At 37.3% G+C, this 21,842-nt stretch overlaps 1 protein-coding gene across 8 annotated transcripts in view; it reads left to right on the top strand.

Annotated features, from left to right (window-relative positions):
* The window catches only part of LOC111152004 (suppression of tumorigenicity 7), a 265,161-nt gene that overhangs the window by 162,301 nt on the left and 81,018 nt on the right, over nt 1–21,842 (top strand). For 5 of the 8 annotated variants that reach the window (XM_022510265.1, XM_022510262.1, XM_022510267.1 and 2 more), the window contains 5 exons: nt 6,047–6,101; nt 6,730–6,845; nt 8,697–8,772; nt 12,970–13,124; nt 15,284–15,381. In XM_022510265.1, coding sequence (XP_022365973.1) covers nt 6,047–6,101; nt 6,730–6,845; nt 8,697–8,772; nt 12,970–13,124; nt 15,284–15,381 — 500 coding nt within the window. Of the gene's footprint in view, nt 1–6,046; nt 6,102–6,729; nt 6,846–8,696; nt 8,773–10,975; nt 11,045–12,969; nt 13,125–15,283; nt 15,382–21,842 lie in introns of all 8 variants that reach the window. The other 3 variants (XM_022510264.1, XM_022510263.1, XM_022510260.1) reach the window with 1 other exon arrangement.

Below are 21,842 nucleotides of genomic sequence, written 5' to 3'. Positions count from 1 at the left end.
CTTTACTTGTTTGTAAAAAGGGCCTACTATAGGCCCCTCACTAGCATATGTAAGGACTATAGATGGTTTGAGCTTTAAAACCTCTTATAGAAAGGCTCCACGAAAATCAGGCTTATAGCTATGACAAAAGTTGCTATTGCTGCTGTTTATAATAATATTACCATTATTTTTAGATTTTAGATTCTGGGAAGAGGTGGTAACTTTTTAGTATAACAAATCTTCCTAGACTATAAATTAATAATTTATATGTTTGAAGGTTTATATATAAACACATTTATATGTGTATATATATGTACGTGTGTATATACACACACACACACACACACACACACACATATATTTATTTATTTTTTTTAATTTTAGGAAAGAAAGGTTCTCGGAGTAAATGAATTGGATGTGGAGTTAATTTTCTTCCACATGAATAAAAGCTCTGTGAGTTTGGAGCCTCTTGGTTTTTCTGAGAATTAAGTTCTCTTTTTCTTTGAAGATTGTGACAAAGCGAAGGTCTGTGGTTCCGTCTACTCCTTCTGTAGAGCTTCTTCAGCTGGATGCCCTTTCTATTTTTCTACCAAGGCTATAAGCTCCTCTTTTTATTTTTATTTTTATTTATTTATTTTTAAAGATTTTATTTATTTATTTGACACAGAGAGAGAGGGAACATAAGCAAGGGGAGTGGGAGAGGGAGAAGCAGGCACCTTGCTGAATAGGTAGCCCGATGCGGGGCTCGATCCCAGGACCCTGGTCATGACATGAGCTGAAGGCAGACACTTAATGACTGAGCCACCCAGGCGCCTCTATTTTTATTTTTGTATTACCCAGGGTCCAGCCTCAGGACTAATACAGAATAGCCATTCTATATATGTTTAAACCACACAGTCCTGTGAGTGGTTGGGATAGGCATTCTAGAGGAGTGAGTGAGTACAAAAGACATGAAGGTGACTGTCACTGGGATGGCAAGCTTTAGTAAGGAATGGTGAGAGGGAAGGCTGAAGACAAGATTGTGCTTGATATTAGAAGTCCTTGATAGCAATAAGTTTTTTTTTTTTAATGTTCTTTGTCTATGACATAAAAACTTATGATCATCCTATTATTACAAAGGGTGGAATCTGTTCTGCAGACTTGAGGAACTAAACAAGTACTATTCCAATATTTATTGCTTCTCTTCCTCTTGAACTACATTCTTGCATGCGTGCTAAGGTCTGAATATTTCTCTCAGGATTTGTAGATAGAGACTCTTCTGTGGGCTGCTCCAAATGGAACTATAGACAGTATGTTTATTGTATTGGGGCATATTTTTAATTGGGCTGTTAATGTCAGCAAGCCCTTGGTGGAGTCCATGTCAACTTCTGGGTCTTCTAAAGGGCACTGAAATTATTGATTTTTTTTTTTTTTTAGAGATTTTATTTTTTTGACAGAGAGAGATCACAAGTAGGCAGAGAGGCAGGCAGAGAGAGAGAGAAGCAGGCTCCCCGCTGAGCAAAGAGCCCGAAGCGGGGCTCGATCCCTGGACCCTGAGATCATGACCTGAGCTGAAGGCAGCAGCTTAACCCACTGAGCCATCCAGGTGCCCCTGAAATTGTTGATATTAATGGAGAATGCAAATTTCCTTTTGGAAGTAAAATTTTAATTCTGACTTAAATAATTTATTCCTCAAAGACATGAGTAAGGTAAGAGACTGGACCTTGTGTGGAAAAAATTTTACCCTCTGGATATCTGAGTTGAACTTCTTGACTTAAATCTTCACATTCTAATACTTTTGGTATTTATAACCTCTGTCCCTATCACCAAACCATCAGGCAGTCTGATATTTATGGGTTATGTACTCAAGAGTAATTCCAGAGGGAGAGAGTTTTTCTAGTAATGGTTAAGATTATGAAACAGAGTAGCAAAGAAGAAATTAACATAGCTGTGACCTAATTTGAGGTAGAACTTTGAGGTGTTCATATTCTACCTCTAGTTGCTTATTTCTTTAAAAAAATATTCTGGTTTTGCACCAATTTGAAGGATACAGCTAATGAAGACGTTTCTTACGTACTTCTATATCACATATTTTTTTTTTATCATTCAGAGTATTTTACATCTGTTATAGTTACTTAGATCCTCATTACTAAGTTTCAGGGATAGAGAAACAATATAGATTACATGTATGACACTAATGTTAGCAGTGACTTTTTTTAAAAGTTCAGTTTTCTGTTACAAGCTGTAAAAGCATTTCAAAATGTTTGTGGCACCCCCTGCTGGCTGTATTGTGACACTTCCTTAATAAAGATCGTATCTTTAGATACTGCTCAAAAATACTTTAGGTACATACACCATTTCTCTTTGCAGTCATTTTTATGTAGAAATAATTTTATTTGTATCCAACATAAAATATATTTGAAATTTTAATTGGAGGTGTTTTGCTTTATGATTTGTTTCTTGAAATTTGAACAGTGCTTATCCTTCTAGGCAAATAGAATAATGTATTCACTGGAGATAAAATTATTTGCCATAACCTTTTCACTAATATTTCAGATGAAATTCAGTGGGGCAGAGGCATCTCCCCACATGCTCCTGTTTTCTTGTAAATAATGCCACCATGAACAACCTTTGTACATAAATATATGTGCATATTTGTTATTTGCTAAATACTAGCCTTGCAATATTCTTGAAGAGCACTTTGGATCTTAAAAGACATCCTCTGAGGAGATGGTGGGAATGATGAGGACCTCAGAGTTACAATAGCCTTAAGGACAACGATCCTGGTTTTTTGGCTCACAAGTGTGATTCAAGCCATGATCTGAAGTTCATTAGTGACCCCCTAAGGGCTTTTACATCTGGAAAAACCGTAATTATTTAAGAAAAGCACAATATTTTAGTTAGTGCTATAGGAAGTGACAGCCATTGAATTTTGCTTTCTCAGGAAAAAAATTCAAAGATGCAGAACTAACTGAACAAATCATCATTTGTTCAAATGAACAAAGATCATTTCCTAAATGTCGAATTAAGCTAAGTGTCAGAAAATTTAGCGCCATTATTTATAAACATTGAGCACATTTTAGGCGGGCTCCAGTCCTAATTTAAAGATAAATTTATCTTCTTTAAATGAAAACATGTCTTCCTGTTATATGTATACCTTTTGTTTGCTATTTTATCAAGAATGTATTGAGATTACACACAGTGTTTCTGTAGTGTTTCATGGTCTCTGTTTTCATGCTGTATTCTAGTAGTGCATTGCTTGTTTGTTTTCCCCATTGAGTGCTTAGTACTCTTGGATGGGTGGATGGGTATGGATGGGTGGAAGGATGGATGTTGCATATAATAGGACTGAGAATCTTAATGAATCACCCATGGTCTTTAATGTTCTTTTGATATCTGCAATAATTCTTCACTTTTTTTTTGTGTATATGTCTTTGGGTGTCTTTTGGTGGACTATACATACAGCAATATTTTAAGTACTATTAACTGATTTTATTTTCTATTAAATATTACTCATTCAAAGAAATGTATTCTGAATCAGTAGAAAGTCTTAATCATAGGCTGTTTAAAAAGAATTGTAGCATATTATAAGACACTACACTCGTATAAGACAGTCATAAAATTAATGATTGACTTTTCTAAGTCCTGTGGTTCTAAATTTCTGCAGTCTTTGTATAAGAAAGACGTATAATCTTGCACCCAAAACTATAAGATACCTAGGAATAAATCTAACCAAAGAGACTAAGAATCTATACACAGAAAACTATAAAGTACTCATGAAAGAAATTGAGGAAGACACAAAGAAATGGAAAAATGTTCCATGCTCCTGGATTGGAAGAATAAATATTGTGAAAATGTCTATGCTACCTAAAGCAATCTACACATTTAATGCAATTCCTATCAAAGTACCATCCATTTTTTTCAAAGAAATGGAACAAATAATCCTAAAATTTATATGGAACCAGAAAAGACCTCGAATAGCCAAAGCAATATTGAAAAAGAAAGCCAAAGTTGGTGGCATCACAATTCCGGACTTCAAGCTCTATTACAAAGCTGTCATCATCAAGACAGCATGGTACTGGCACAAAAACAGACACATAGATCAATGGAACAGAATAGAGAGCCCAGAAATAGACCCTCAACTCTATGGTCAACTAATCTTCGACAAAGCAGGAAAGAATATCCAATGGAAAAAAGACAGCCTCTTCAACAAATGGAGTTGGGAAAATTGGACAGCCACATGCAGAAAAATGAAATTGGATCATTTCCTTACACCACACACGAAAATAGACTCAAAATGGATGAAGGATCTCAATGTGAGAAAGGAATCCATCAAAATCCTTGAGGAGAACACAGGCAGCAACCTCTTCGACCTCAACCGCAGCAACATCTTCCTAGGAACATCGCCAAAGGCAAGGGAAGCAAGGGCAAAAATGAACTATTGGGATTTTATCAAGATCAAAAGCTTTTGCACAGCAAAGGAAACAGTTAACAAAACCAAAAGACAACTGACAGAATGGGAGAAGATATTTGCAAATGACATATCGGATAAAGGGCTAGTGTCCAAAATCTATAAAGAACTTAGCAAACTCAACACGCAAAGAACAAATAATCCAATCAAGAAATGGGCAGAGGACATGAACAGACATTTCTGCAAAGAAGACATCCAGATGGCCAACAGACACATGAAAAAGTGCTCCACATCACTCGGCATCAGGGAAATACAAATCAAAACCACAATGAGATACCACCTCACACCAGTCAGAATGGCTAAAATTAACAAGTCAGGAAATGACAGATGCTGGCGAGGATGCGGAGAAAGGGGAACCCTCCTACACTGTTGGTGGGAATGCAAGCTGGTGCAACCACTCTGGAAAACAGCATGGAGGTTCCTCAAAATGTTGAAAATAGAACTCCCCTATGACCCAGCAATTGCACTGCTGGGTATTTACCCTAAAGATACAAACGTAGTGATCCGAAGGGGCACGTGCACCCGAATGTTTATAGCAGCAATGTCTACAATAGCCAAAGTATGGAAAGAACCTAGATGTCCATCAACAGACGAATGGATAAAGAAGATGTGGTATATATACACAATGGAATACTATGCAGCCATCAAAAGAAATGAAGTCTTGCCATTTGCGACGACGTGGATGGAACTAGAGGGTATCATGCTTAGCGAAGTGAGTCAATCGGAGAAAGACAACTATCATATGATCTCCCTGATATGAGGGAGAGGAGATGCAACATGGGGGCTTAAGGGGGTAGAAGAAGAGTAAATGAAACAAGATGGGATTGGGAGGGAGACAAACCATAAGTGACTCTTAATCTCACAAAACAAACTGAGGGTTAATGGGGGGAGGGGGGTTGGGGGGGTGGGATTATGGACATTGGGGAGGGTATGTGCTATGAAAAAAAAAAAAAAAAGAAAGACGTATAATCTATTAGTACATGCTAGAATTATAATATTAGTATAATGATTGCTACATGTATCTGTATAAGCAAATAGTGTTAATGCTTTAAAACAATATATTTTTATAACATTTCTCCCTAAAAAAAACCTTTATTAATTTTCTTATTACTACTTTATGGCGATGTAAAAAGCAATCTGGTGAATTATCACAAGATCAGTATTAACAAAGACCTTAAATAAAAATCTAGGGCACTTGCCTATTATAATCTAGAGCATAAGTTAGGCTTATTTAGGATTATTTTAAGATTTATTTTAGAGTAATAGAAAGTAGTTTTACTTCTACCTGTATCTTCAACCTATAATTTTAGAAGTAAATTCATAGAATTTGTTTAGACCTCTTGATGACTATTGGAGTTATGAATGAGCTGATTTTGACCTATACCTTGATTTAGCAAATTGAGGAAGCTTAGGCCTAGAAAGATTAAGGGAAACTTTCCAAATTCCTTGTATCTGAGCTACATTTCCTGATTAACCACTCAGAGTTTTTCCATGTTCCTTCTCATGTAGAGGATAAAATTATCTTATCAAATGGCCAGGAAGGGTGGTTTGCTGAATTAATTAGCTTGTAGTGTCTCTGAACTCTGTGTAACATTTTCATATTTCTCTTTGTTGCAGAATGTAAAGTATGGCGAAATCCACTAAATTTATTTAGGGGTGCTGAATATAATCGGTAAGCATTTGACAACTTGGGAGACAAATGGGTCTAGTTCAGAGAGTAAAGACAGCAGCGAATGTCTTTGCTGGTTCATTTAGGGGTCATTGTAACCGTCTGGGTAGTGTTTTTGATACAATCCACAAATGTTTTGATTTTTCTGTTTTATAAATATTTTTGGGATTAGAATTGGGATAATATATAAAGATGTGTAGTTTTTAGAAATTTTCTATTACAGTTATTCATTTCATTATACATTGTACAATCAAAATATTTTGAAGCTTACCTAGAACGTGGTTATGAAGATGTCACAGAAGTTATGGAGGAATTTAATTTTGCAGAGTAATTAGGCATATCAGAATTTTCATGGCTTTTGGGAAATGTCTATTCATGATAAAATTAGGGTAAGTTTTCATTAGCTAGTGCTAGTAAAATTTTTTGACAAAAATATAGAGGAAAATGTTTCCTTCTTTCCTGCTGGTATACTTCCTAAAGAGAGAACAGGATGATTAAAAAATTTTTTTTTCATTCATTGGCGAAGCTGTTTTAGTTCATGTTTTATAGTTCAGCTGCTATGCAGCTTAATATATTGTAGGTCTTGCTTTCTTCTCTCAAAGTGTCTAACTATTTATTTCCCCTTTACCAGGTATACTTGGGTGACAGGACGAGAGCCTTTGACTTACTATGACATGAATCTCTCTGCCCAAGACCACCAGACATTCTTTACTTGTGACTCAGACCACCTGCGTCCTGCAGATGCAAGTATGGACAATCTTTTAGATAGTTGCTGAGTGGAATGGCTTTTTGGTTTGAATAAGGTTATTATTTAAATAATAATGTTCATTGCTTTTAGAATATCTGCTCTACAAAACCCCCAATGTATAAAATACTAAATTGGACATTGACTAGGAGAGCCCAGAATTCTGATACTTAAAGGATTTATCACAATGAAATATCATTGTAGAAACAAGTCTTCTTGTTATAATTTAAAATACCATTTAGAAAAATATACTGACATTGGATTTATATATTTTGAGGAAGTATAAATTTTATTTAAAGCTAATTAATCCTTGGTTTAGGTAGGATGAAGGGTCATGTCTCTTTAATGATATTATAATTAGATATTGGGATTCAGTGAATCCAAATGATAAAGAAATAATATTGTAGTGATTTCTATGCCTATTTATAGGCTCACTAGCATTAAGTTGGGGCATGGCCTTAATTATTGGAATCCATATTTGTTTTCCATCTTAGAGAAGGCTTTGCTTGGCTTGCATTTCACATTGTTTGAGGTTCAAATAATTCCACTGATATTTTTTATATTACCAAACTTAAATAAGTGAAAAAAAATCTTTAAAAAGAGGAATATGTACATGCACCTGAGAAACTAACTTAGAATATACATATTTATAAAACAAATATGGAGATTGTTGCTCTTTTTTGAAAGGTACTCTTTGGGGGCGCCTGGGTGGCTCAGTGGGTTAAAGCCTCTGCCTTCGGCTCAGGTCATGATCCCAGGGTCCTGGGATCGAGCCCCACGTCGGGCTCTCTGCTCAGCAGGGAGCCTGCTTCCTCCTCTCTCTCTGCCTGCCTCTCTGCCTACTTGTGATCTCTCTCTGTCAAATAAATAAATAAATCTTTAAAAAAAAAAAAAAAAAGGTACTCTTTGGGGGTGCCTGGGTGGCTCAGTGGGTTAAAGCCTCTGCCTTCGGCTGGGGTCATGATCCTGGGTTCGAGCCCCACATCGGACTCCCTGCTCAGTGGGAAGTCTGCTTCCTCCTCTCTCTCTCTGCCTGCCTCTGTGTCTACTTGTGATCTCTGTCAAATAAATAAATAAAATTAAAAAATAAATAAAAGGTACTCTTTGCCATGGCGGAATATCATAGTCCAATAAATATTCCAGGCATTGAGCTTTCTGCAATATATATAAAGAAAACTGCTCTGGTATATAAAAACTGTGTTTGCAGCAAACTTTGGGAACAGATAGACATGTTAAGCAAAAGGCTAAAGCACTTTTTTTTTCTATTCCAACTCCTAATTCTTCAAATGGTTTTAAAATGTCCTAATACCCAGAGCCTATAGAATTTGGGAAATGATCAATAGAGATTATGATGTGTCTAAGTAGAAGGAAGAGATTAGTAGCAATTTCATCTCAAAAGAGGTAAAATAATATATGTTTCTTAACAACAAATGACACTAATGAGCAAAAGAAGTATTAAATCTCTTTTAGAATGTCTTTTCTTTCTTGATTAAGAAACCTTAATCTGTGTGGTGAGCATAGCATAACATGTAGCTTGGAGAATCACTATGTTATATACTTGAAACTGCTGTTAACACTGTGTGTCAACTAATACTTCAGTAAAAAAAAAAAGAGAAATCTTAATCAAGATTAAGTCTCTAAAATTATAGACCATAGTTTGGTATCATCTACTGAAGGACAAATGATATAGCAAATTAGAATATTTGTGTGACTTTGGAGATTTGGGCTGACTTTCTTGGTAAGTGAAATACTGTCTTGTACTCAAGCTGAAAGCTTTTAATTTAACTAACTGTGTTGAGTCTTCCATATTATGTGTATTGATGGACATGCTTTTTTCTCTTTTTCTAAAATAGTAATGCAGAAAGCCTGGAGAGAGAGAAACCCCCAAGCTAGAATTTCTGCAGCTCATGAAGCCTTAGAGATAAACGAGTAAGTGAGGGAAAATCTTGCTTTTAAAAAGGAAAACTCATCCTTTGCTGAATGTATTCAGTTGCTATTAGTAGGATACTTAAATTAAATTATACATTTGACCTTGAGGATCGTATTGGGGGTTATTAGTTTGTCAAAAATTTTTTTTGTAAAGGATATCCATGTGATGGTGGTTTTTGTCATCTTAGAGAGCAGTTTAGTGGTTTTGCTACGACCATCCTTAAACAGCTTCCAAGGGCTATTCCAGGGCTTCCAAGATCTTTAGGGACTACCTGTGGCATATTTTAAGGACATAAAATCAATACAGTTCTTTATATATCTAAAACATATTGACAGGGAGTTTTTTTTCAGTTGTAGAGTTCTCATCTGTGCCATCACATTTTTTAGGTAAAGCTTTTGCTAGTCGGGAAAAGATAACAAAAACGTAAAGTGAAAAAAATTGCACTTTAAAAGTATTTCAAGATCAAGACAAAGATAAGAGGAAATGCTGTAGTTAGTGTTGTCAAACATGCTGTGGGTTACCAAGGAAGGCTGGGAAATATCTTCTGGAGATCTCAGAAAATGGGAAAGATTCTTAAAATTGGAGTCATAAAATCTCCGGGTTGGCAGAGACCTTAAAGGTCATTTAGCTCAACCACTCATCTGGTGCTTGAATCACCTCAACACTCTCCCTGCCAAGTGGTCATTGTTAAACTATTTTATGATTTTTTTTGAAGAAGGTTACAGAATCTTCTTTGGAGGTCTTAGAAAAAAAAAAAAAGATTCACTTGAAAGTTGGAAATCCTGCCATTGTAACCTGTTGATCTATTTGGTTTCTGATTCTGTCATACAGCATATTTATTTTCCAGTTTCTTGTCATCTACAAATGATTTTGATATGCCTGCCTTCTGTGTGTCATCCATGTTTCTGATAAATATGTCAGGATCAGGGACAGAATTCTGTGACATGACATATACAGACTATCCTCCAGGTCCATGTCTTCATGACTCATCATCCTTTGGTATTGTTCAACTAATTACTAAGCCGCCCAAGTTACACTGTGATTCAGCTCATATTTCTCCATTTTGATCTTAAGGATGCCAGTTGTATCTATGGATCTTTATTGTTTAGTAAATTCTTTAGAGTAAATTAAGCTAGCACAACCTGATTTATTTATTCTTAGTGAATTTAAGCTAGCTTCTAGTGTTCACTACTTTCTTTTAAAAATGCTTGGAGACCATCCCTTTAATCTATTAGAATATCTTTCCAAATCACTGTTCTGGAGTTTGGGAAGTCTGCCTCCTTCCCTTTTTGAACACTTTTACTGTATTTGTCATCTCATCTTCTAGCACCTGTCCATTCTTTGTGATTCCTTAACTATCCACAGAGAGCACTTCCATGGCCTGCCTGCCTACGGGGTCTGTTGGCTTCCTGGGATTTGCCCATCCCAGTACAGTAATTCATTTAGAATAGATCAGTTATTTGCTATCTTACATCTTTTTACCCATGTTAGAATTTAATTTCTTCTCCCTTTTTCAGCCCAACAATCATGCTCCTTGATAGAGAAGCCAGGAAAACAATAGTAGTTAGAGAGTTTTGCTTTCTCTTTATTATCTGCTGCTACTAACTACAAACTTTTCTTGTTTTGATGTGGTTGTTGTGTTGTTTGTCTTTTTTGCTTACTTATTTTTGCGATGGTTGTAGAGAAATGGGGGGTGGTAATAGGGCCTTAAACATAATTTTAAAATGGGAATAGATGGTTGTCTTTAGCATTTTGTTGTGTCTTTATTTTGCTTTGCAAGCTTCAGCTAATTTGGAGTTTTAGCTCTCCTGACATTATTCTTATTAGCTCATTCCACTCTCTTGTAGTCCTTCATGACATGCCCTCTTTCCATCTTTTTTCACATGTCCTTTAAGAATCTGACCTTGGGAGAGATCTCTGTGCAGCTGTTTTGGTTATTTAATTGTCACCCCTCTTTTCTTCCTGAGAGGTTCATTTGTGACTATGGTGATAGTTGGACATTTGGAAGCTGCTCAACCCTCTTCAACCATTTTTTTCCCTTCAGAGTCTCATGCCATGAATCATACCTCTTTTCTTTGAAGTTTTTGAAGTCCACCTTACCCTCTTGGATTACCCTGAACTCCAAAATGACATACATAGTAACTCTCTCTGAATGTTCCTATCAATTTTCATTTCACCAACTATTTTTTTCTTCTTGGTCAGAATTAGGTCCAGAGTTGAAGTTCCCCTAATTGCTTCCTCTACCATCTGGGAGATAAAATTGTTACCAAAGTAAGTCAAGAACCTGTCGGGTGCCCTACTTCTAACCAAATGAGACTTCTTCTAGCAGATATCTGGATGGTTGACACCCCCATCACCATACTTTCTTGCTTCTGTCTGTGTATTGTGTTGTGACAAGGATGCATCATCTCTATCTTCCATCGAGCTGAGCCGTCGTTCTGTACTCCCCAACCATTAGCACTTCTATTGCTCTTTCTCCTTCACTCACAAGCTCTTAGCATGTTTCTACCCCAGACTCATGACTTCCCACATAGATATATGTTTTCTTGGCTAGTAGTGCTACTCTGCCTCTCCCCCTAAGAATACTATTTGAAATATAAATAAATAAAACAAGCAACTTGCCCCCCCACCTGTCTTGAATTCCCAGCCCACCGACTATAATCTTATAGCTAAATCCGCTGATACTGTATCCACCACTCCGTGTTATAATCTCAGTTTTCACTTCATTACCCTTGATCCATACCTATATGTCAGCATCTGAAGCCTTAAATAGTGCTTCCTGATGCCTGTCCCAGTTATTTTCTCCAGTGAATCGCTGGGCAGTTTCAGCATCATTATTGTTCTTTCTAAGTCCTATATCTGCTGCCCTTCATAGTAATTGGTTTTACAGCATTTTTTTCTGGGCATTTTTTCTCCCTATTGCACCACATTCTATTTAAAGCCCCATTGGTCAGTCCTGCATGAAATTAGAAGGATTGACGAAAGAATTGACAAGACCCGTCCTCAAGGCTAAGATTAACTTGTCACCCAATCCTCCCATTGACTGTAAGTTCAGCCTGCTTTTCCTAGCTGGGCCGTTGCAGTTTATGAATGGTAAAAGTAACACTTGGTTTCACTTTCTATTATTTTCTCTCTTGTGGTCTGATGGAGGTTCTGATAAGTAGGGAAGTGACCACAAGAGAGGCAGTGGAGAAGAAGGAAAGCAGAGGGATCTGTGCAGATCAGGACCTGTATGGTCTGCTCCGGCCTCACTGTTTCCTATCACATTCCCTTTCTTTGGCAGTTGGGTTGTTCTGATATGATGGGGAAGGTAGAAACTTCCAAGAGTTCCCCTTGTTTGTTAGTTAACTGCTTATCCTTTCTGGCTTCCTAGCTTAGAGGTTGTTGAAAGGATTAAATGAGACGATATATGTTAAGTGCCTGGTACAGTGCTTCCTACATACTGAGCAGCAAGTGGTGGTAGCTGTCACTGTTAAAGGCATGAGACTGAACTCTTGTTCGCTGCCAAGGCTGAATCAGATTTGGAGCTCTTCAGAAATAACACTACCTGTGGGTTCTTCTAGTGTTCTTCTCTGGCCCAGAAAATCAGTGCTGACTGTAATGTGAGGTTGAAGCGCTGTTTTTTTTAATGCGTAATTGATCCGATTTAATGAACTTCTCATTCTAAAGATATCCTTAGATTCCAGAGAATCAGTGGTTAGTGACTAGAAGGAAACTTGTCTGTAGGATCTCTAACTTTGAGAGCTGGAAGGAGATCTTTCCCAACAGCTCTCGTCATTGCCATCGCCGGTTGACACGGACTATGGGACTACGTACCCCCTGCCGGCTACTGTACTGAGCACTTCACATGCATCACCTTACTTAACCTTCGCAACAACACTGTCAACAAATTGGTTCCCTGTTGTGCTCCATCAGGGAGGCAGAGTAATAACTTGCCCGAAGTGACACACTAATAAGGGGCAGAGTCCATCTGTGAGCCCCACACTCCTAACACTACACATCCTACCTTTCAAGCTAAAATAGAGACATTTCTTTTTTGTCATTATTTTGTGTCGACAACTACAAAGCAGGGGTGCATGAACCAGCGGCCACTCTGCATGTTTTGGCATAACTCCTTGCCCTTCTGCATGCACTCCTCCAGCTGTGACAGTATCCTTGGATTTGTAACTGACGGTGGCTATTATCTGAATGGACAGGTGTGCGACTGCTTACATTCTCTTGGCTGAAGAGGAAGCAACCACCATTGCGGAAGCAGAAAAGCTGTTCAAGCAGGCCCTGAAGGCTGGAGATGGCTGTTACCGGCGTTCTCAGCAGCTACAGCATCACGGATCCCAGTACGAAGCCCAACACAGTAAGCTTTTTTTCAGGCTGGCATGTTGGGGGCCAGAACTGTAGCGTGATTAATCAGAACAAATGTTCAGGCCAGTTCAAAATATGACTCCCCTAGATGAGAATAAATGCTAGTTTTTGCCTTTCTATTATTTTTTTCCATCCCATAAGAGCACAGTACAAAATTAACTTATAGCTTCATGACCATTCACCTTCATTTACAGATTCTCTGTCCTTGTCTTTTAGATCCTTAACTCTAGAAATAAATGGTAATAACCTTTAATGGCAACCTTTTTTTCTCCTCAGAATTCTTACATATTTCTGTTTATTAGTTGTTTCTCTGTCCCATAACACAAGGCCTATTTGGGAAATTGGACTTAAATTTATGTTAATGTAATCAAAGATTTTCTCTTACACGTCTTCTACAGCATGGGTTGAAATAGGACAACTAAGAATATCACAGTTATTGGTGATTATCCCAGTACTTAGCTCATTGGTATTGGCTTCCAGAGATAAAAAGCCATGGGTTCCTAATTATTTATCTCTTTTATATTAAAAATAATGGCTGCTTTTATTTAAGATAACTCTTTAAAATGAGGCCTTTCACTTTAGTACGCCAAACAGAGGGCAGTGATATTTTGGAGGAATGGTATAAAAACAAGACAACAAAATTGTTTCTGGAATTCCTGGAGCTGCTGACTTGTCAGTTTTTTGGTTGTTTAAGTAGAAATTTAATAATCCTTTCATTGTCCATTCAGACTTCAGGTTGTTTCCTTAAGGTGGAATTTCTCACCTCATTTTCCCCTCCTGCATCTTGGAGAGTAGGATTGCATCTCCTTTATATTTGAGATTATAAAATTAAATTTTAGTGCTAAACTTGGATTTGGTGGGACTAATACACTCCTTATGACCAAGGTATAGCAAGATCTTTGATTTTTGTGTATATACATGTGTATGTCCACATGACACATAATGCGTGAGGTTTTATTTGCATTTTGCAGTAAGTATGTGTGTTAATCAAGTCTCACATATCTATCTTGCTTTTAAAAAAATTATAACAATGAATTTTGAAGGTATTTGTATAGTAATGTCTATTTTGTGAACTAATGAGAATTAACACATAAAATTACATTCCTTATAACTTAAGAAATTTACTTTATTTCTTTTCTTCTGTAAATTAAATCCTTTCAACCTGTTGCCTAAATCTATCCAAAATATAATCACATCTTTAAAATAATTTGTAGGTGCTTGGCAGATTTTCAACACACATCTTGTTCTCATTGTTTAAAACTTGAAATGTTAGGACTTTGGTCTTAACATCTTTTAATAGCTGCATATTATACATGTACTTAATCTATAACAGGTGTGTCATATTTTTCTAAAGCATGGTAATTTTACTGAGGATTAAATGCATGTATGTTCTCACTGGTCTGGAAACATATCCAAAAAGACATATAATTAAATAAAAGATTAAGATGAGAAGTTGTTAATGTACTTTTTAAGAGCCATTTTAGTGACTATTATTATAACTAGTTAGCTTGTCAGTGCTTTCTCTAACACTAGGGTAGTTTTCATTTTGTTGCGTACTCTATTGTCATATCTGGAATGTGTTATATTGCTAAATATATATTGCTAAAATAGACTTCTTTGGGGACCTGGAGATGATTATGATGTCACTAGTGTTAGGGAAAGAATAATATAAAGCAGAAGTTCAAGATGAGGCTTCTCCAGACTTAATGTCAAGAAGGAAAAAAAAATAGTTCATCAGGATGCAACCTGAGATTCACCTCTTTGCATCTCCACCAAAAGCATGCAGACTTGAAGAATATGGAATTCTTGCTTGTAAACCACATTGAATGTGGCTATGTTCATTTTCCCAGCACTTTGTGGCAGATGATTTTATTTATCAAATATTCAACATCCTAACTCAAAAGCATGGATTAGGTAATCAGTCACATGATTTGACCTTTGGTAACCTAAGTACTTTTACTACACCATATGCATTTTTACTACTAGCACAGTTGTCAGTGCTCCTGAAAGTAAGAAAAAGCCAAAGGAGCCCTCTGTGCTCTCTGAATTTTTCCTTTAAGGGCATGGCAAATAGGCCTCTGTTTTTTTCTTGCTGCTCAGCTGAAAGCTTTTGTATTTTTAAATTTTGATATTTTATATTTCCTTCTTTAGGACGAGATACCAATGTCTTGGTCTACATCAAAAGAAGGCTAGCAATGTGTGCCAGAAGACTCGGGAGGACCAGGGAAGCAGTGAAAATGATGAGAGATGTGAGTTTAAGTTTGTGTTTGGGAACAGTAGCAATGTACTTGACTTAGAGAAGGAGGAGCCAACGGAATGGCCACTGCAGAGAGTGCCAGTGATGGCGCGCAGTGGTCCCATGGGAGCTGGAGCCCGCCAGTCTGGGATTCAGTTTGAGCTCCCAGTGTATTAGATGAGTGATCTTGGACAAGTGACTCAACTGGTCTGTGCCTGCTTCCTCATCTATAAAATGGGAATAGGTAACAAGAACTTTAACAATAACAATATTAAGAACAAAAGCAATTACTGCTTAGGATTGTTGTGAAGATTAAATGAGATAATATGTAGAAAGCTGTCCATAGCGTGACTGGCATATTAAGGAAATTTCGATACGTGTCCTTATTATTAACCTCTGGAGCTGTAGCCAGAAGCCAAGAGTGAGGTCATCCATTTTAGCTGACTGACTTTTTTGTGTGTGTATTGGTGTTAGGAAGATTTGAATAAACTATGGGTCTAATTGCTACTCTAAAATGTAATAATAGTATGATCTAATCTGATTGAAATTATTTCAAGCATTTTTCTAGATTCTTGAATCAAGATATTTTATTAGTAGTAGTCAATATAAGAAGAGAGGAAATAGGTAAGAGTTTTAAAAGGAAAGAGAACCTAGGGAGATTATTCAATAATCAAAACAGTAGTTTTAAGGGAAACCGGTAGAGGAACTTTTACTACCATGTTTTTTAAAATAAGAAATACTTTTTCATAAAGAAACTGACACCAGTGGGAATTGTATTTATACACCATTTACTTTTAAAAAACAATTTCAGAAGACTTTTGCCAACATTTCATGCCCCTACTGTCTTCCTGAAGTCAGGAGACCCAGGTAGCCAATCCTTATAAAAATGAAAGAACCAAGGGGCAAGATAAAAGTGGTATCTTGCCCAGTTCTCAGCATTTGGGTTTGTGAACAGGACTGTGTAAACCTAGTGAGCCTTTTGTCGGTTTATCTTTGGAAAGTTATTCATATGAATTCCCGCTTACTCTGGCTTGGGTGGGAGGGTGCTGCACACCAGGCCCCCACCCCCTAGTTATTTCTGCAAGTTGCAGCATAATGCGGAGGTCCGAGTGAGATCCGTGCCTGGGTCAGTCTCCTCTGTTAAGCAGCAGGATAGCCCCCAGATCTGAGGAGAGGAAAGAGAGGAGGGAGATTCCAAGGTAATTCTGTTTGGTTGAAGGTGATAGCTGCTCTGTGGGCAAAGCCACTGCAAAGGGGATATCCCAGGATTAAATTTTTTTGGTTGAGGGAAGAATTTAAAGAATGTTTGTTATACAGCGTAAGTGCTAATTTTTATGAAAGGAGAGTTCCGTAGAGACATGGACTTGCTCTCAAACTTCTTAAGTTGCAGAAATTCCATCTTTTGATCTAGTGAAGAAACTCTACCAGTCAGTCCCTTTGTCTCTAAAAGAGCTGGGAATTTTATGAAGGATGGGGTATTTATCTTAAACTGGCCCAGCCACATTCAGCCTTTAACAAGGTGTTTTAAATTTATCGCCTCTTCTTAACCTTCGTTGGCCTGGGACAGGCATGTGTAGAGGAGGGGATTTTGGTGACTTTCTTTTTTTTTTTTTTTTTAAAGATTTTGTTTATTTATTTGTCAGAGAGAGAGAGAGAGCAAGCACAGGCAGACAGAGTGGCAGGCAGAGGCAGAGGGAGAAGCAGGCTCCCTGCCAAGCAAGGAGCCTGATGCGGGACTCGATCCCAGGACGCTGGGATCATGACCTGAGCCGAAGGCAGCTGTTTAACCAACTGAGCCACCCAGGCATCCCAAGATTTTGGTGACTTTCTTTATCATGTGCTTAAGCAACTTCATAGGAGAAACAAACTGGGATGATTTCAATTCCAGTTTTTTTTTGTCAGTCTCATTCTGATGATCATCAGTTTTAATATATGTGTATACAGTTTCATATGATTAAAACCAATGCAGCTATGCTATGGTTTGACTTTTATTTAACACTATTTTATATTTACAATTCCATTTACTGAATTAGTCCAAATATAGATCTTGAGGGAAAATCTGGGATGCAGTGGAATAAATGCTGGGCAGAGAGTAAGAAAACCTAGATGTAAATCTCAGCTTTGCTCTTCACTAGCCCTGTGACCTAGGGCAACTTTCTTCTTTTATGGGCTTTTCATTTGTCTTCTATAAATTGCGGTTAGTGATTCTTACCTCAAAGGGTAATTGTTGGAGCAGTGGGCAGAATGAAATAAAATAATATGAACACAGGGGCGCCTGGGTGGCTCAGTGGGTTAAGTCTCTGCCTTCGGCTCAGGTCATAATCTCAGGGTCCTGGGATCGAGCCCCGCATCGGGCTCTCTGCTCAGTGGGGAGCCTGCTTCCCCCTCTCTCTCTCTGCCTGCTTCTCTGCCTACTTGTGAATTCTGTCTGTCAAATAAAGAAATAAAATCTTAAAAAAAAATAATGTGAACACAGCTGGCTTATGGTAGACATGCTTACATTTTTCCCCTATTTTTTCTCCATTATGTAAGTATGATTTAATTTGCTTGATCATTCCCCTGATGGACATTTTGGGATATTTCTGATTTTTTTTTCCTTAAATGAATCAATCAGTGAGTCAAGCAATCTCTCTTTCTCTCTACATATGTGTGTGTATGTATATATATACACATACGCAGATTTATATGTGTGTGTATCTGTATTTATATTTGTGTTTTTTGGGTTACTTCCTTAAAAAAATTGAAATACCAATACATGTTGTCTTTTGACTGGGTTTATAGATATGGGCCCTACTCTTGTAACAGTCTTGGGAGAGACACTGTCAGACATTGTGGAGATGTGTTTTGAAGAGAAATATTCATAATGCTCTTTTCTTTACAAACTCCTGGCATCCGAATGGAGGGAGCAGAGCTTGAGGACCCCTATGTCTCTTGAAGCTGCAGCTGGTCTCAGCTTGTGGGAGACAGTTGATGGTCAGGCCTGACTTCTCTCAGGTCAGGGATCATACATACGTGGGAACTTCAGTGGGGGGTTTACTCCTTTAATAACAGGCACATAAACCAACTTGTTGCAGAGGTTCCTCTGATAAAACAGCTCACTGGATTCCAGGCAGCCTGCCGATAAAGCATTGAGGCAGAAGGATCTTAATTTCTCATTAAGACACAGCAATCCTACTCCATATGCATTGGTTGAAACTTCCCTAGGGCAGATTTTAAGGTGGAACTAGAAATGGTAGAGTCAGAATGCCTTCCATGTAGAAAATAGACTCTTCAAGACAATTCTCTGGAATCTGGATCTGCCTCTCCCTTTGCTTGCACACTCTCACTATCTCTCTCTCTCTCAAATAAAATCTTAAAAAACAAACAAAAAAAACACAACAAGACAATTCTCTGGAAACCCCTTAAGGAAGGGAAAGATGTTAATTGGTGAGGTAGCCTGAAAGAGAATGAATGGGAATTCTGGGAAGGCCAATTGTAGATGATTATTGATCTAATATTGATACTATAAGTAAATATTGATGAGGTAAGAACACATAAGCTCCTTAATGTCAAGATTCATGGCTTCTAATTTTAAAAGCAACACATTAATATTAAAAAAACCACATTAATTATTTTGAATTCCCAAGATGTTTTACGAAAACCCTCCCTTTAATTAGCTTCCTTTTGCAGTGAAGAATATGGAGCACTTTATTGGAAGAATGTTTTGGTAGTGAGTAGAACTAAGAGAGCATGCTGGCTTTTGAATTTTACTATATGGTACTATTTATTCAAAATGAAAAGAGTTGCATTTTCTGCTTTCTTATGTTGAAAGAAAAGTCTTTTTGCTTGTTCTTATTTTAATCTTGCCTCTTTAACATTTGATAAAGGACACAATTTTTTCTTTTTAACTTTTATTATTTTGCTAACCTCAACTTGTTGTTGTTATTAATTTTGTTTTTTCCCCCTAGTTTTCCTGGCCTGATTTGAGTAGATTTGGAATGGAATTCATAAGGCTCACTGTTTGGTCTGGCCCATTAGCCATACATTGTCGGAACTGGTGTAGAGCAACTGGTTTGGATGGGATTGATTGCCCATGTGAAAGAACCTAAGAGCTCCTCTTGCCCCAGATCATTTGGTATTGCTAGGGCTCCTCTGTCTCCACTTTATTGACATTTTAGGCTGTGGAAGTCTTCGTTGTGGGTGTCCTTTGCATTGTAGGGTATTTAGCAGCATCCCTGGGCTCTGCCCACTAGATACCAGTAGCAACCTGCCCCCATGTTGCTCTCCAGTGTGACAAATAAAAATATCTCTAGGTAACCCCGGGTGGTGGTGGTGGGGGAGGATCATTCCCCATTAAAAACCACTGACTTGGCAAGTGGATCTGTTTTGGGGCAGACATTCGGTTTTTATTCAGTCTTATTTGTTGATAGTCTGCTCTTCTACTACTGTGAACACTGTGTTCTAAAGCATCCCTAGAACTGATCACTACCTGGGACCAGTTTGGGAGGCTGTTTGTCTTAGATGAGATTCCCTAAAGAGATGCCCTGGGGCATGAGGAGTAAATGAACTTGAAGATTTTGGTAGGGTTGTGGTTGGAGCGATGAGAGAAAGAGGAGAATGTGAAGTCCTAATGTGGGGTAGTGGTCTGCCTTGTTCCTTGTGCATACTTCCCAAGCCACTTTTCCCTAAAGTCTACAGTTCCTTTGAGAGTTGACCATAGGCTCTCAGACTTTTTCACCTGTTCCCCCTCTCTTTTGTAATTTCCTGCAGACCTCTGTGTCATTCTCCCTCGTTCTTCTTTCACTCTTTCTCTCTCCAACACTGCCCACGTTCAGTATCCTGGCTTCTCATTTGACACAGATCATCACAACCTTCTTGAAACATTTTATTTACTTGATTTAAAGAGACCATGCTCTCTTAGTTCTCTTAAAATGTCACTGTCCATAAGCAAGTACTACCAGCTAGGTGGCTTGAACAAGAGAAATGTATTCTCTCACAATCGTGAAGATCAGAAGTCTGAAATTGAGGTGTGGGCAGGACCATATATCCTCTGAAGGTTCTAGGATATTGTCCCTTCTTGCTGGCCATCCTTGGCATTCCTTGACTTGTAGGCATATCACTCCAATCTATGCCTTATGGGCATTCCTTCTCTTTGTTTATCTCTGTCTTTGTGATCAGATTTCCCTCTTCTCATAAGGACACCAGTCATGTTGGATTTAAAATTGGATATATGATCTCATCCTAATTTGATACATCCACAAAGACCCCATTTCCAAATAAAGTCACACTCATAGAAACCAGAGGTTAGGACTTCAGAATTTCTTTTTGGAGGACATAGTTCAATCCACAATACCAAGTCATATGTAAAAGCAAAATGTAGATATTCTGTATATACTTTCATTCTCCCTAAAAATGGGGTAGACATGGGGAAACTGTGGATATCAAAGAAAAAAATCCACCCACTTAAAATTCGAGCTTGAAACAAACCCGTGACTTTTTTATTACCGTGTGTATACATTCCCACGGGAAGTGGTAACATTCATTTTTAAATTAAAATGAGTTCCATTTAGAAAATTATTATAAATGTTCATTATGTATCCCTTTTAGGTCATTAGAGGTATCCTATGGTGTGAGCAATTGACCTTTGAGGATTAATTTAACAGCATTCATAGTAAGAGGATGCCCTTTAGATGATTTGTGAAGAGTAGCACTTCTGTTGAAAGCATACTTTAGAAAATATATACCTCTGGGATTAATCAAAGCGTTTGGAGCATTAAGGACTGTTGATTTGCATTTTTGTCTACTTATGTTCATGAAGAAAAACCTTCATGAAATCATTGATTTGTAAAAGAGAACTAGCATGCCATTCCTGAGATGTTTTAAAATTTCATTTTAGGGAATATTCTGCAACATAAATTCTATTTTTATTGCTTTGGTTAAAAAAAAAATCTAGGAGGAAAACTTTAAACGAATAATTTGGGAGTTAATTTCTATTCCCTTTTATCATTTTCCTCATTGTTAATTTCTAATTTTGCTCCCTTTTTTGTCTTTCTATTCTGTAAGACACATTATTTCCTTCTTATCGGCATTCCTCTTTTTTTTCTTAAGATTGTCATGAATTATTATGGATAACTTGACTGATGAATAAATTTAGGAGATGTTCAGTTGATTGTTGAAAGATGTAAAGTAACATCATGTGGGGACAGTTCATGGGGAGAATAGTATTTTAATACCTCAGGTAACCAAGTATCAGTTGAGCACAGTTGCTCTCAAGCTCTTAAGATAACCAGATGGATCATTGAACTAAAGACAAAGTATACAGTGAAATATGTTCATTCCTATTAAGTATTCCTGTGTTGATTATTCACATGTTTCTACGTTCCATCTTTGCTATACTTACAAATAAAGAAAAAGTGCATCTTGGAAGCAAATGCTGTCAATAACGCACTGATCTTCCAAATTAGACTTTATATGAACTCTTGCTTTTTATCATGA

Source organism: Enhydra lutris, unplaced genomic scaffold (assembly GCF_002288905.1).
Source record: "Enhydra lutris kenyoni isolate GAN:26980312 unplaced genomic scaffold, ASM228890v2 scaffoldscaffold27, whole genome shotgun sequence".
NCBI lineage: Eukaryota > Metazoa > Chordata > Mammalia > Carnivora > Mustelidae > Enhydra > Enhydra lutris.
Note: the sequence above shows the minus strand (reverse complement) of the source record. Positions and strands in the feature narration are given on the sequence as shown.